The sequence below is a fragment of the Zosterops lateralis genome, assembly GCF_965231275.1.
Source record: "Zosterops lateralis genome assembly, chromosome: 14".
Lineage (NCBI taxonomy): Eukaryota > Metazoa > Chordata > Aves > Passeriformes > Zosteropidae > Zosterops > Zosterops lateralis.
Window position 1 is genome coordinate 553,204 of NC_139774.1, and position 15,493 is coordinate 568,696.

At 43.2% G+C, this 15,493-nt stretch overlaps 1 protein-coding gene across 2 annotated transcripts; it reads left to right on the forward strand.

Moving 5' to 3' along the window:
• Positions 1-516: 516 nt before the first annotated feature.
• On the forward strand, positions 517-12,869 carry NPM1 (nucleophosmin 1). 2 transcript variants are annotated; one of them, XM_083871687.1, is made up of 11 exons: positions 523-657; positions 1,360-1,439; positions 4,222-4,341; positions 5,095-5,188; positions 5,892-5,995; positions 6,454-6,515; positions 6,962-7,016; positions 8,144-8,233; positions 9,065-9,166; positions 11,483-11,557; positions 12,523-12,869. In XM_083871687.1, the coding sequence occupies exons 1-11, from the start codon at positions 594-596 to the stop codon at positions 12,559-12,561; spliced, it is 885 nt and encodes a 294-aa protein (XP_083727813.1). In that variant the 5' UTR covers positions 523-593; the 3' UTR covers positions 12,562-12,869. The 2 variants fall into 2 exon arrangements, with proteins under 2 accessions (XP_083727814.1, XP_083727813.1); XM_083871688.1 differs by lacking the exons at positions 6,454-6,515; positions 6,962-7,016 and having other exon boundaries at positions 517-657.
• The last annotated feature ends 2,624 nt before the right edge of the window (positions 12,870-15,493 follow it).

A 15,493-nucleotide genomic window follows, 5' to 3' on the forward strand; every position in this document is an offset into this window, starting at 1 on the left:
GGTATTGCACAGGAAATAAGCTACTTTCGTTAATTTATTGTCTTAGTCAAAGATGACAACAGCAACCAGCTGCCGGCACAGAGTGAGGAGAGCACGTTCCACTGCAGCCAGGCTCTCCGGCCAGCGGAACCGCTAGGACTGGTGCGGCTGCAGGCCCTGTGCCACGCCCAGGGCTGTGGCGGCGCCCCTCAGCGCCCCACGTGTGGCGCGGCCGTGCAGAGGAAGGCTGCGGTTCCCAGCCACAGCTCTGCCCCAGGTGTGGTGCGGCCCTGGGGCGGAACGGTGCGATCCACGCGGCACCAGAGCAGCCCCGGCTCCACGCCGGCGGTCTCGGGCCCGTGCGGGGCAGGGACCCGGATCCTTCACACGGCCCCAGCCCCGCGACGCCCCCTGGCGGCCCATCCTGCCCCGCGTGCGACTACCGTCCGCATGCGCGCGTGCGCAGGGCAACGCGCGGGGCCGAGGGGCGGGCCCGGAGCGCTGCTCTCGCGAGAACTTGAGGCTATATCAGCGGGTGGGCGGGCACGGGGCTTCCTCTAGTGCGCGTCCGCTCGCAGCGCAGCAGCTTCAGTCAGTGGTGACCCAGCCCCGCGATGGAGGACAGCAGCATGGACATAGAGAGCATGGGCCCCCTTCGCCCGCAGACTTTCCTCTTCGGTAACGTTCATCGCGGCTGCGCTCTCCCTAGGGGCCGCTGGCCCCGTCGCCGCCGCTGGCCCCGTCGCCCCTGCAGGCCCCGGGGCCAAGCGCCGTGCGGGCGCCTTGCGGGGCCGCGGCCTGTGCCAGCGTCGCGCCGCCCCCCGCGTGCGGGGCAAGGGCAGGGGGCTCGGTCGGGGCCGGGGGCGCGCAGCGGCCGTTCCCGCGCGCTCCATATGCGGCGCGCGGCCCGCACGTGGCGGGGCCTGTTCCGCGCTTTGTTCCCGGTGTCTCCGGCTGTTCCTAAGGACGCGGCGCGCCGGGAGCGCCCGCGGAGCACGTGGCAGCGCGGCCGGAGGCGGAGCACGTGGAGCGCCGCGCGGCCGTGCGCGCCGTGCTGTCCATCGCCCCGGGCAGGCCTGGCCGCCCGCGGCGGGCGATTACCGAGGTGCCATCGCCCCGGTTACCGCGGGGGACGCTCGGCGGGGATGGTCTTAAAGCTGCTGGGCTTGAAAGGGCCGTGCGGGGAGCTGCGTGGTCGGCAGCAGGCCGCGCGCTCGCCTGAGGGTTTCCTCACCCCACGTGGTCCGCTCCGTGCGTTCCTGGAGTGCCGCTAGTTCTCTGTAAGTCCGAGGCCTTGGAGCAGCAAACTGCGAAATAACTCATTAGCAAATACTTGCGTCTTCAATGTAACAGTGGGCTTATAATTAAATTGTCTTACAGGCTGCGAGCTTAAAGCGGATAAGGAGTTCCAGTTTAAAGTAGATGATGAAGAAAATGAACATCAGTTGTCTCTGAGAACGGCAAGTAGTGTTTGGTTTTTACAGTCTCCATTTTAAATATGGTGTGCTGTGAGATGTGAATTTTTAACGCGTAACTTATTTCTCCAGTCGTAATTCTAATGATAATTGTTATGTAAATTTGTTAAAAATAAACGTCTCTTACTGACAATAAAACATATTCTGTAATTTCACATATTTTCTGTATTGAACTAGTTTCCGCACTGATGTTTCATTGTTGACAGCAAGCAAATGCAAAGCTGGAAAAAAATATAAATCAACTTAAAGTGGGTTGATAAATATATGCTTAATAGAATTAAATGGCAGGGTATACCCTCAGGCATCACTAATGCAAATAGTGCAGATGCTACAGGAGCACAGGGGGAAGGATAGATTTTTAAGAGTCATACATAGGCACATTCTTGTAGAGTACTAGAAACTTAATTTTGAAAACCATTTCAGTTTCTTTGCAAACGTAACTCCCTCTTTCTTTCCCAGAAGCAGATAATAAGTAAATCAAAAAGTTTTTGTTTTGATTTATTGTCCTTGGTTTGCTCTCTCCAAGGATGTAACTGGGAAACCCCATTTTTCATTCAGATAATTAATCTAACAGACTCCTGGAGAGTTCTTGGCTATATCCTTGGAGCTTTCTGGTCCCACACAAACCAGACACAATATTTCAATGTTTTTATTCTGGACTAACCGTAGTTTTTTTGGGTTGCAGAGCAATAATATACCCTATCTTAACACACAGGAAATTAAAGAGTTGTAGCATTTCTGTTGCTTATTGCTGTGTTAATTTAAATGCAAGGAAATGCTTCAAACCTGGAAGCAAGAGAGTCTTAAAATTGTGGAGTAATTCCTACAGCAGAATTGCTTCCTGGAGGTCACTTGCATAATAATGATTTCCAAACACTTAATGGATTTAGTTAAAACACTTCTGTGTTTGTTATGCGAGTCATATGTTTTTCATCCTTGAATATTATGAAAAGTACAGCCTGGACTTGACAATTACAATTCCTTTTGATGGAAGAATATAACAGTAATGTATAGTTCAAGTCCACGTGCAGGATTCTTCTATCTAAATGTTTGTTATGCAGATAGAATTAGTGATACTTAAATTGTACTGTTTTACTCAAAGATTCCTTTTCTATTTATTTATGTTTTCAAAATTACCTGTAGTATTTCTTCTGATGTTGTACACTGTGGGGGATAAAGCAAATCAATCCACACCACTACTTTGTTGTTAGGCTTGTGGGGGAATAAAGTCTTATGTCATTACCCTCTTCTCATAGAATATAAAAGAATGATGGGGGAATGGGATTAAGATACCAAAGGACAAACTAGAAAATATTTAACAGATCTGAAGACTTGGAAAGTCTGGGACATGGTTGCAAACAAAAAAGACATTCAGTAGAAGAAAAACTTTAAGTAAGGAAGGTGCAAAGGCAGCAAATATTTGGGGGCTGATCTGTGCTCCTGATAAAAGCTCAGCTAAGTAAAGAGAGTGCCTGTTAAAATACAAAGTGTGGTGGTAGACTTGGGCATGAGGTAAAACCAGATGGGGAGAAAAGAGGGCTAAAGGGAAAAGAGGAGGATGGATGCAAGCAGTAAAAGTGCTATGGGTTTCTCTACCAATGACAGTCAAGAACAGGGATGGTAACTGCTTCACCACCTATTCAGCAAGCATTCCTTCTGTGTAGAAATTAAAACAAGTGCATGGATGCTTGCCAAATGTGGCAAATTAATAAAAAGTAAGTGGTATAGTATTGAACTGGGGCAAATGACAGCCTGCACTAAAATTTTTGTCCCACTAGGTGAACAATTGAGTGTTGTTGACAAAACACTTAAGATCAGAGATGCAGTTTCACCTCTTAAAATTGCTAATAACAAAATTTGTGAGAAGTTGTGAATCCAATATTCCATTTCCCAGCCTTCAGTCTAAGTCTGGACCATTGCAGCCTCCTTAAAGCTCAGCTCCTGGAGAACAGAAACTTGTGTGCCTCTACATGAAGTGTTCACACCCACATCTCCTGTGGGGGTTGGAAAGCTTTCTTTGTTTAAACTTTGGGAAAGGAAACACAGCCTTACACACTGCTGCTGGGAATAGTTATAGTACAAGAGATTTTTGGTTTTCACATCTTCTGCATGTAGTCCTGTCTAAGAGGTTCAGTGAACTGGAATTTCAGGCCTGACTGCTGTCACTCACTCACTTGTATCCTTGCAGCTATGAGTTTTGACTTTTCAGAAAGTGCCAGACTCTTACTCAATTCAGAGTAAGGATCCAGGCACTTGGGTTTAGAAATGCTTTGGGACAGCAGTTCTTGGTCCATGGTAAACTAATGTGCATAAATTCAGGTATTCAACTAAGTTGCTGTTAGACTTGAGTCCTCAGTGAATGTCAAATACGCAAAAGGTGCACACTGTGGTAAAGGGAAGCAATTTGCAGATAAAATGTGGCAGGATGGGAAGGCTATAGGCTGTGATTCTGTAGAGGTGATGTGGTTGTACTTCTTTCCTTGAATCATCCGTAGAGCTGACTGAACTTCCCACTGCCTCTTTATAGTGCAGTGATCCAGCAGCAAGTGACCTGATTAAACTGTCATCACAACTTGCCCGGAGGTGCACCTTGGAAGTTTCAGTGTTGTGGAGAAAGGGTATCAGCTTGGAATGGAGTCTGATGGAGTCATTCATAGTCAGAAATGCAGATTTCAGTATTGATCGATGCAGAACAGTGAATGGAGTTTGGAAGGTTTTAAAATGTTTGGGACGATGCTCAGACTGTGCCCTGTTCTTGACTTCACAGGTTACTTTAGGAGCTGGAGCCAAAGATGAATTACACATTGTAGAAGCAGAAGCACTGGACTATGAGGGCAACCCTACTAAAGTGGTACTGGCATCTCTGAAAATGTCAGTGCAGCCTACAGTAAGTGCAGAAACATCAGAACATCTACTGTAAATTTGGTCTCTACTGAGAATGAATTTAGAAATGGCTTGGGTCAGCTGAATTTTAGTGAAACTAACCAGTGTGTTTAGAAAAGTGTCTATTTCACTGATAGTAAATACAAGCATCTTTTTTGTGCCTAGTAGAGTGACTTGAGTCATCTGGAGATAATTGACTTGTTCAAATTACACATTTTTGAAGTTACAGTAATTGTGCATGGCAGCTATATATAACACGTCTAGGCATATGCAAGCAGATGCATCTTTAGGTTGTGATGCTTTCTTTAAACCTGGGATGAGAACAGCTGATTTTTTTCTGCAACTATTATTATCTTTGGCAACTCTGAAGATAATTGCTACTCTGTTGATTTAAGGGCAGCCTGTTGTCATTTCTGCTGTCTGGAATGTAATTTGACTCAGTTGCTGATAGTGAACTATACCATGCTGGGGCAAGTTGGGATGGATAATACTCAAATTGACATTGTCAGGTGTATTGGTCTGGCTTTCATGTGCTTAAACTGGGATAAGCAACAAGTGTACTAAACCCCTGTTGGTGGCATATTGACCCTGAGTTGACTCTTTGACACTTGCGGAATGCTCTGTCAAATGGTAACTTGAGGGCAGCTGTTAGCCAAGGAGTCTCTAGCTGTTAATGTTGTTTCCGCTTAGGTGGAAGTGCCTGTTGAGTAGACTTTGCCTGCAGTATTCAACTGAATACCAATGCTTTGTCCAACAGGTTTCACTGGGTGGCTTTGAGATCACACCACCAGTGGTCTTGAGGTTGAAATGTGGTTCAGGGCCTGTTTACATCAGCGGTCAACACCTCGTAGGTATGTATGTCTGCTCACTGCTGTGTCCTGGCACCTGGCTGCACCAGCAGAAGTTAAGGGACATAGAGCTGTTGCCTCAGGCAGTGCTTTTGCTGGTACTGGGCCTGAATCTTAAAGGCATTGAGTGGCTGTAGGGCAGAAGTTCAGAATGCTTGCATGCATTTGCTTGGTGCTTGGTTTGTATGGATAAGGGGCATTTATCAGCCTTGCAATTTCAGTTCTAATTTCTCCATGTAGAAGTGGGTGTTAGTGTCCCACTGTAGGCTTTCTGCTTAACAATTGAGTGTGGGCAGACTGCCCATGAGATAGTTCTGGTTTTTAACTAAACTAACCTAGGAGTAGCCTTCTCCTTTGGAGAATTGTCTTTGCTCTTTTTCTCTACTCGTTCTGAAATGTATCTCCTTAGCAATGGAGAAGACGTTATTTTTGACTTTCTATGGTTTGTGGAGTGTTCCGAGCAGTGTGTGGAGTGGTTGTTCACTTGGTTGGGATGTCCCTGTAGTAGTATCTGCTTCAGTCAGCTGGAAAACGTCCTAGTCAGTGACCTCCAGATCATTAGTGGGAAGCTTCCTGCTATCAATTCAGCACCTCAGCCAGACCAAACCTACTCAGTTGTCGGTGATGCTCTTTGTTTCTTACTAGCAGTCTTGCTTTATATTGTTAAATTAGGTAAGGTTTTTACACTTTGCCTTTGCTTTATCAGCATTAGAAGAAGAACCAGAATCAGATGAGGAGGAAGATGATACAAAAATTGTTAATGCTTCAACAAAGAGACCAGCAAGTGGAGGAGGAGCTAAAACACCACAGGTATATGGACTTGGAGTCACTTTGTTTACAACATTTCCTTTTAGTCTGGTATTAGTGCTGCCTCAAGGTGGAAGCAGTTAGATGCCTTGCTATTATAAGTGGGAAGGTATTATTTTGTACTAATAACAGAAGTGTATTAAAGTACAGAAGGTCCCCAAAGTTTTGCTGAAGGATTAAATATAATGGCTACTTTTGTAGAACTTCTGTCCTCTGCAGTAACTGCAGATTGTAGTATAAATATCTGTACTGCAAGAGTTGAAATGCTCGTACTACAGAGAAAAGGTTTCTATGGTCAGAACATACGCAGTGACCTTGTCAGTTTGGACTTAGTAGCTGTAAGTTCCTGGATTTAGCTAGATTGATGGAAATTGTACTTACTCCAGAGTTGTTGTGGATGGCAGTTGCACTTTATTACCACAAAAATGGTACCAACACTTAACAGACTTTATTTTTTAAAGAAAAAACCAAAATTAGCGGAAGATGATGAGGACGATGATGAAGATGAGGATGATGATGATGAGTATGTATTCTTGTTTTGACAATGTATTTTAAAATACAGGGCTGACTTTCAGAACATGAATTGTGTGACATAACTGGATGCTAAGTGAAAAAGCTTCTGTATCTTGGCTAGGGAAGAAGCATCCTTGCCTTATTTATCTCTGCAATGCTGTCTAAATTAACATTCTTCAGATATGTCGTACTGGGCTTCCCGCTACACATTAACTTTTAATAGTAGTAGTGGAAGTCCCTAGGATATATCCCCTTAGTATTAAAGAGGAGGGAATGCATTTAACTGTTTTAAAGGTAGTATTTGCCCTAGCACTTAGCCATGTGTTAAGTTATAAAGTAAACTTGGAAAGATTGCTTGCTTCCTTCATGAATAAAACATTTTACTGGGAGGGAGGGGGAAGATAATTCCTAACATGAATCTTGAGTTATGGTGAGTGACTTCCTTTCTAATTGTAGTGATGAGGATGACTTAGAGGATGATGAGGAAGAAATTAAAGCACCAATAAAGAAAGTAAGTGGCTAATACTGTGATATGACAGTAATCGAGCAGGTAGTCCCTTAAATTAATGAATTAGCACAGCTCTCTGGAATGGGTGAATGAGGGTTGGATTAGGTTTAGCTCAGTCTGTGTAAAGAAATTGTAATAGGGTGTGAGAACACTTCAGAGTGAATGTGCATCCATCCAGTCCACGTTTTATTTCCTTGGCTGCAAAGGGGTGACTGGGTCATAGCAGCACAGGGTTGCAGCTGTCAGACTGGTGTGGACCTATATATATATATGGCAAATGAAATCTTGCTCAAAGGGGGTTGTGCTTAGCAGTTCCAGTCATGCATGCCATGGAAAGGACCTTCAGCGATTTCAGCTACAGAAGGCTGTAAATGGGTGAGCCTCTGGAAGGATTCACTGCAGTTCAATACAGAGTGGATGCGGTGTGACAGGGAGGTGCCCGGAGGTGCCGGTTCATCGGCCCTCGAGGGCCATCTGGTGGTGCGGTGAACGCACAGCAGAGCAGGGAGGCATTTCCGTGTTCTCATGCTTGAGTACTTTCGGCTTGAATTTTTATATTCACACCTACTGTTTAGAAACAGATGTTTAATGTTTTACTTCACTGTGTGCTGCTCTGTCCCTACTGAATTTCCATAGATGATAATGCACAATGGCCTGGTAAAGACAATCTGAACTGAACTGCAGATTCCTGCCATCTGGTGTGATCTAGGGTGACTGAACAAAATGGTCCTTTGATTTATATAGGCATTTTAGACTCCATGTCTTAGGATATGTGTGTGGTAATATGCCTCATGCACATCCCAGACAATATTTTTGAATAAAATGCCAAATGAGGTAATGTTTGTATTACAATAAAAACATAGCACTGAATGAGGTCAGGTAACTGCAGTGCCACCAAAAATTAATCTTCAAGCAGTATCTGCCTCCAAAGACTGCACGTTGATATATAAGGAACAGTGATCTATTTAAGGAGAATATGGTGGGAGCTCCACACAGTTGTATGGTATCATAACAGAACTTGTTCTTTGGTGTGTGATTGTGCTGCACCAAGAGGTTTTCCTTCGGGTTCCTGTAACATGCTATCTTGAGTTTACTTGCAGTTCAAATGAACTTGTATGCTTGCTTTTCAGCCTGTTCGTGAGGTTGCAGGAAAAAATATGCAGAAGGCAAAGCAAAATGGAAAAGACTCTAAGCTGTCCACGCCAGCATCTAAATCAAAAGTGAGTGAAAACAGCTGAGTAAAACAAAGGCTTATTCTAGTGGGGAAGCTAGTTTTCTTGCCTAATGGTAACTTCAAATAGCATAGTAATTTTCAAGGTAGGTTTTTAAATCTTCATATGAAGCATGTTGATGATAGTGTTCACTGCTTCATGTTCTCTGTGAAACTCTTCTGTGATAAATATGTAGCTACAGTGGTCAAGATCAGACATCCTATTCCTTGAGAATATTGGTAGTTCTTGGGTTTGAAGGACTAAATCTATTGTTTTTGAGCAGCACCTTGTATAGGAGGGTGACTGCCAAGTGTGTTTCCACTGGAGGCTGCTGCTGCCAAGGATCTCTGGTGACCATGACCCACTGCAGGACTGGCGGTTTCATTGTTAATGCTGTCTAATTGTGCCCTGCTTCCTTGCTGCATGTTCTCAGACATCATGCCAGGAAGGTTCATACAGAAATGAGCATGGCATGCATGGCAGGACAGCATCTGAAAAGCACTGCAGGTGTGCCTTTTAAAGCATGACCTAATCTGGCTGCAGGTGTGGAGTAAATTCTGAATCACTAAATATTTTGTCTGATTTTGATTTAATTTCTTTTAAAAGAGCTGCGGAGGCACTTGCCCAGAAGCATAAGATACCAGCTATGCTAACTATAATTATAATAAGTCCAGACTTGAAAATAGTTCTTTTTCGTTCATGGACTGTGTGGGAAGCGTGAATTTAGGTTTTGTGACTTTCTGAAAACTATATGGACTATCAGTATGATAGCTAGTTTTATAAAATTTATCTTCTCTGTTGCTTTATGTTCAAGTTACTAATGAAATGAATAATTTTCAGACTCCAGATTCCAAGAAGGATAAAACTCTAACTCCAAAAACACCAAAAGTCCCTCTGTCATTAGAGGAGATAAAAGCAAAAATGCAAGCATCTGTAGATAAGGTAAGTTGGGAATGAGGTTTCTCAGCGTTACTTTTACACTTCTGCAGATGAGAAGAATTGGATGTTTTAAGAAATGCTTATGATGTTGTTGATTACTGTGCTGTTATTATCAGTGTCTGTTGATGTTGAAGCTCAGAGAAATGAAAACACATTGTGGAAAATAAATCTCTGTGCTTGTGAGAAACAAAACCACTTTGTGTGTTTCTCTAGTAGTGCTGATTAGCAATTTGGTATTTCTTGGTGAACTGTCTCTGTTAAGGTTAAAAAAAAAAAAAAAACACAAAACCCCTTAGGTGATATTTATTGTAAAGATGACTTAAATAGTGCACATACACTTTAGGTTACTAAAGCAAAGTGGAGTAAGTTCCACACATGCTTGGAATGCCTTGGTCTTGAAGCAGTATCCCGATGCCTGTATGGCTCAGTAGCTTCCAGGAGAGGGAGATAGGTGCTTGTGAGATGAGTTGATGCACTGCTACTGACCTGAAAGCATTTGCTTTCTGGACAGATCTGGGGTTCAGTCTCGTTTCAGTGAATGCTTTATCCTTTGAAGGTGTCAGGGCAGTCACTTGTTCTGGTTGTTCAGTTTTGACCAGTACTTGGTAGTCACACATGTCAGAAATATTCTTAACTGCTATATAAGTGTAAAATAAAAAAAACAGTTGTAGGCTGGTTGGGTGTAGCAGGGTTGAAGTGCACAGTGCATGGGCTGTGCTCAGAGCAAATGGGAATGAGGGCCTCGCTGTGGCTGTACTTTGCTGCCTCAGAAGTGCCGATATAGGTGCTAGGAAGCATTGTTGGTTTGGTGGGGTTCTTTTTAGTTCAAGATAATACACTTTTTAACCCCATACAATGGCAAACAGAGGTAGCCTAAAGAATAAGAATAATCTTCTGCTTAGATCATTAGTGTTTTGAGGCTACTTTGTTCCAGGAATGCAACATGAGATCAGAACTGTTTAAATACAGGGTGGATGGATGCAGAGTGAGCAATGACAGGCTGTGATGAGGATGGAAATGCACAGCCCCGGACTGTGAGCCTGACATGATGGATGGGCCCATCCTGGTGGGTCACAATAAGCTCTGGATGCTGCTGTGGTGTTTGCAATGACTCAAAGCAGCCGTGATTAGTGGTGCTTCTGCAGTGTGGGCACAAGTGGCTGAGCTGCTTACAGTAGATGTGTACCTGCAGAGGGAGGCAAGCAGAGCAGATAACTGTTAAAAAGAGGTTTAAGATGCATTATCTGGTGCTGAAGAGTGTTTCTACTGGGAAATGCTGTCTTAAGCACTGTAGTAGGGACCTTAATGTAATGTTTTATCAATATGGTGCTGGAGCATCCCTTAGTATCTGCATTTTGTGTACACAGGACTCCAGCTGACAGCCAGCAAGTAACAGCTTTTAAAGAATTCCTTACTAGATTCAGGGCAAAACTCTTGTATTAAGTAGGTGTCAGGAAGCTAAGAGAAAAGCATAAAGTAAAGCAGTGGCCAAATCCAGGCTTTTTGGTTGCAATATTGCAGTTTAAAATACTTCATGTGTTGCTGTTTCCTTTGAACAGAAATTTATTGTCTTGTGCAATGTGTTAAATAGCAGCTAATTGTGCTGTCCTAATTAATGTGGGAAATTTCAACTGATTCACCTGAGAAATTAGGAAGTAGTTCTCTTGGGACATGTGAAAGCAAATCGGTGTCTCCTAAAATAGCATGCTGTATTATTTTCCCTGGAGATATTAGAAGACAACCTGATAAACCTATATCTGTGAATTACTAACTGAATCTGCCTTACATTTGAGCATGTGCAAACACAATTTCAGGGATTACAAGAAAATGTTTTTAGAACTGTTCTTTAAATTAATAGTAGTTATTAATGAGTAGTGTATTAGTGAGTTTTAAAGGATAGGTGAGAGGTCAGTTCATGTTTTGCTTTAGAGAGCTGAAGTTAAAAAACCTACCTGTGAAGGGTGTTCTCCCGTTGTGTGCTGCAGTAAAGAGTCCATAAATATGGAATTAGTTCTAGCTTACCTGAGTAGCACGGGGCTGTTGACTGTAGACGAGGTAATTTTAAGTGGTGAATGCTGTTGTGCTCTTCAGCATCAGCAAATAAGTCTTGGACCGCAATTCAGTGTGTAGCCACTTCTGTGAGAAATACCTGGCCATGGTAGAAAAAATTTCTTAAATGATTTAAAGTAGATTAGTGTGAGAAGTTGCAATGTGAGTTCAAATTCCATGTGTGTTGCAAAGGGTTTCAGCTTCAGTGGTTATTTATTGGAAGCATTAAATGATCTGTAGACCCTAAAGCTTGTTTTTTTTTCCAAATAGGGTACTACCCTTCCTAAGCTGGAGCCCAAATTTGTCAACTATGTTAAGAATTGCTTCAGGACGGAGGACCAGAAGGTAACTGAATTTATCAAAGCTTGATAAAGTCCAAAAACTTTTATAGGCTGACTTAGGGATTCTTTCCCTCTTCTTAATCTTTAGAAGCTTTTGACTGTTTCAATGGGCTACAAACAATACTTCAGATTAAATATATGGGAATGGTTTTAAAGGATTAGTTGGCTAAGATGGGAATGCTAATATTTTATTACATTTTTCCAGCTTTTATATGGTTGGTAAATTATCTCTTGCTTACTAAACCCACAGAATTTTCCCTTTGGCACCATATTAGCTAAGGAAATGAGCTGCGGTTTCCCTTGCTGCTCAGTTTGGCCACCTAGGCCAGTCTGGTGTTCAGCCTTTTGTTGGGGAGAGTGTCTGGGAGGGGGAGCTGTTTTGTGATGGAGATTATGGCACTCTTACTACATTCCCTCCCAGAATCTTTAAAAAGCACGAACCAAAAGCTGGTATCAGGAAGCAATTTTCTGATTTAGTTACTACTTAACACAGACTAAGGTGGAAATGTCTTACATTTCCCTATCAAAATTCTTTCAAGTTAATTTTTTAGCAGTGACAGAATTGCTTATGCTTTTCTGCTTCCCTTTCTCTGAACCCTTAGTAGTTCAGAATAAATTTGTCTGATGGACAAATTTACATGTTCCTGAAGGAATGTTGAAAAGCAGTCAGCCTCAGCTACTGGAGCTGCTGTGGCATTAGCCAGGGTAGGCAGAGTTCATCCAATATTTGTCTCAGTGGTCCACACCCATCCTCTCACCTTGACTGAAGTCTTACTATTGTGACCTAGTGTGAGTAACAGCCTCCTAGTAGAAGGACCCAGTGTCATGCTTTCAACTTGATTTTCTCTGAAAGGAATGTACTTTTGCTGTAATTTAATGTCAGTATTTTAAGGAGTAAGTGGAGATAGTAAACTAAAAACAATTTTTAAAAATTGATTTCAATTTCTAACCTTTTGTGTACACTTCCAGGTCATTCAAGCTCTCTGGCAGTGGAGACAGAGTCTGTAAGAAAAGAAAACAGTTTAAACAGTTCATTAAAATCTGCAGTCTTATTTCTGTAACCATTATTTGGCTGTTCTTTTTACAAATGCTGAAAGAGCTTTCCCTCCTGTGTCTGATAAATGTCATCCAGATTACCTTGCCAAGAATGTGTTGTCCAAAATGCCTGTTTAGTTTTTAAAAACGGGACTCCACCCTCAGCTTCATTTTAAGTATGTATGGAATGTTTTGATAAGGCATGGTGGTGGTCAGACAAATGGAAACGGTGGGGAGACTAAATGTATGTGGAAAAAAATAAAATTTAGTATTTTAATAAAGTACTGTTGTTTCTTTTTTTATGGGTGGGGGGAGTCTGCATACTGAACCCAGAGATAATGGGGCTTAAAAGTTCTTTCAGGAATTACCTTTGAGTATTTTAGCTATCCTTGTGTGTTGTCAGCTTCAAAAACAACTCCAGATCCATGAGCTTTGGAGCTACTGAACAGATGATTGGTGAGAAGACTGGAGAGGCAAGCAGGGCTTTATTGTCTGAAAGGGACCACTAATTATATTATTGCCTAAAAGAGCCCTTCCTGCATCTCAGTTTCTGACCTTCATTGCGCTTTGGTTTATGGGTTTCTCTAATTACTGGGTTTAGAGGGCCTGGAACTGCACTTGTAAAATGCAATACTTTTGATTTGGGATTTCTGGCTGCGCTGTTCTTCTGAGGAGCTGCAGAGTCTGAGGTTGCCTCAGATAATGACTCCTGTGAGGGTTTTGTGGAGAGAAGAATTAGCTTGAATGCTTTCAGGTGTGCCTAGAGAGCTCACTGTGGATAAATTCCTGGGAATGGTGAGACTAATCTCCAGCAAATCCAAAACCTTAGATGAGCCGGAAGTCCTCTCAGATCCTCTGGCCTAAGAGCCAGAGTTAAAATTTTGGGCCATTCTTGTTACATGAAGTGAAAACCTCAAAGGTTGTAAGGGCTTTTGGGTGAAGGGAAACATGGATGACAAGCCTTGAGGATGAGACTCCTCAAGGTTCTTGTCTCAACGCTGTGTCATTTCCAATGATTGACTGTTCCATCTTGTGTCCAGTAACTGCAGCAATGGGGTAGAGACTGGAAAAATATTCAGAAAACATTCAGTTGTACAGTAACTGTTAAACTTTGCCTTTAAACTCACATCAGGGAACCCCCCGAGTAAAGCAGGTTGAGGCTTTCCCCGCTTCAAGGACTTGGACACTTGGGTCCTGTAGCAGGTGACTTTGCGGGACATGTGAACACACTCACTTGTGCTGGTTGGGTATACAGGCTGTTATACTGAGCATTCTTTACAAGTTGTTTAGGTAGTATCTACAATTTAATTAGTAAAATTGCCACTGAATTTTATGTTTGCTATTATAAAATAAAACCATTCTTATAGTTAAGATGCTGGGTGCAATGCAAAGCAGTGCAAATCTTCAGAAGCAAATAGTTCTTTTTGGGAAAACATCCAAGTGAAGTGCATGGTAGAGAAGCAAAATGGTGCAAGTCTTGTGTCAAAGATTTAAGCTTGAGTATAATTGCAGCATGTGAAATGGCAGGGTATAAGGGTTTGAAATGCCTGTTTTGGTGGGGTTATGTCAATAGATGATGTCATATGCACAAGTGAGAGCAGATTTCCCTGGTGAAATAGAGCTAATGGCACAGACAGGCTTATTTAAGCAAAATTGCCCTCAATTTTGGCTGAAAGAAGTGAAAATTGTACAGTAATTTCAGTGAAAGGCTTCCTAGCCAGTAAAATATTCTGATTATTAAAGTTTTAAGAAAAGCCACGGTGTTGTCTGTCTGTAGATGACTGACCAAAGCAGGTCTGGGGTGCAGCCATGCTCTGCACAAGTATTGCAGGGGGAAGGTGAAGCCTGTATAGGAAGCTCTGAAGGAAATCATTGCTGTGCTGGTTCTGAGGTGTAGTCTAGGTCAAGATGTCAGGCTGCTGTTGAGCCTCATGGCATAAAAATAACTTCCCTTGGCCCTGGTTAGGTCCTCCACTGTTTTCTGCCAGTGGAGTAGTGAGGGATGGTCACTGCCCCACTTCTGGCCTTGGGGCCCTATCCCTAACTCTGCTGTTATGCTGGTCATGTCTCCAAACCCCAGCTCCTTTTGGGACTGACCATCTGATGGCTCTGCATGCAGCTGTATCCTCTTGGATATACATGTGCAGCTGCCAGTTCTTTCACTTTGAACAGAGCCTCAAAGGTTGAATTAAAAAAAAGCTCAGATGTGAAAATACCTGTTGAAAAGACTAATACCAGGTGAGGGTTGTTGAAGTACTGCTCTTGACTTCCTGCAGAGTTGAAACGCGTTCTTGCCGTGGTAATAATGGCAACAAATCTGGAGTGTTTTGATAGCTGTGTTGAGGGTTCTAAGCCTCTGTGTGAACCTGGTCCTCTGGGATGGCTTATCTGAGGGCGTGGAGCTCCACAGCCGAATTTCCTCACCCTGTGATGGGAAAATAACTTTACTTCCTTTACGGGATGGTGAAAAGCCTCTCCAGGTAGCAGTGCCTTCACCTTTCCTTTCTACGTGAATTTCCTGTTACTGCTGCCTTTCCTGTTGCAGAACTTGTCTGTTTTGGCTTTCTTCATGTTTCATTTCCTTCGAGTCTTTCATTCCTTAGAGTGAACAGATAGCTGGTGTCTCCCCATGTGGGACAAAGGGAAGACCACCCAGCTGAGTGGGTGTGTGTGACCATGGAGGGTTGGCTGCTGGTAGAGCTGCTCCATATGGGTCTACTTTGTTTCCAAGTCTCTGGTGTCTCTTGGCATCTCACTGCAGAAGAGGTGATAACAGGACGCCATCCTGTCAGGAGCTCTTGGTCTGTGCCTTATTCCTAGGGGTGTTTAAGAGAGAAGTTCTTGTGGCCACCTGTCATGGGGTTCTGTTTGCTCCTGTAATCCAGCAAACCTGCCAGAGTGGCTT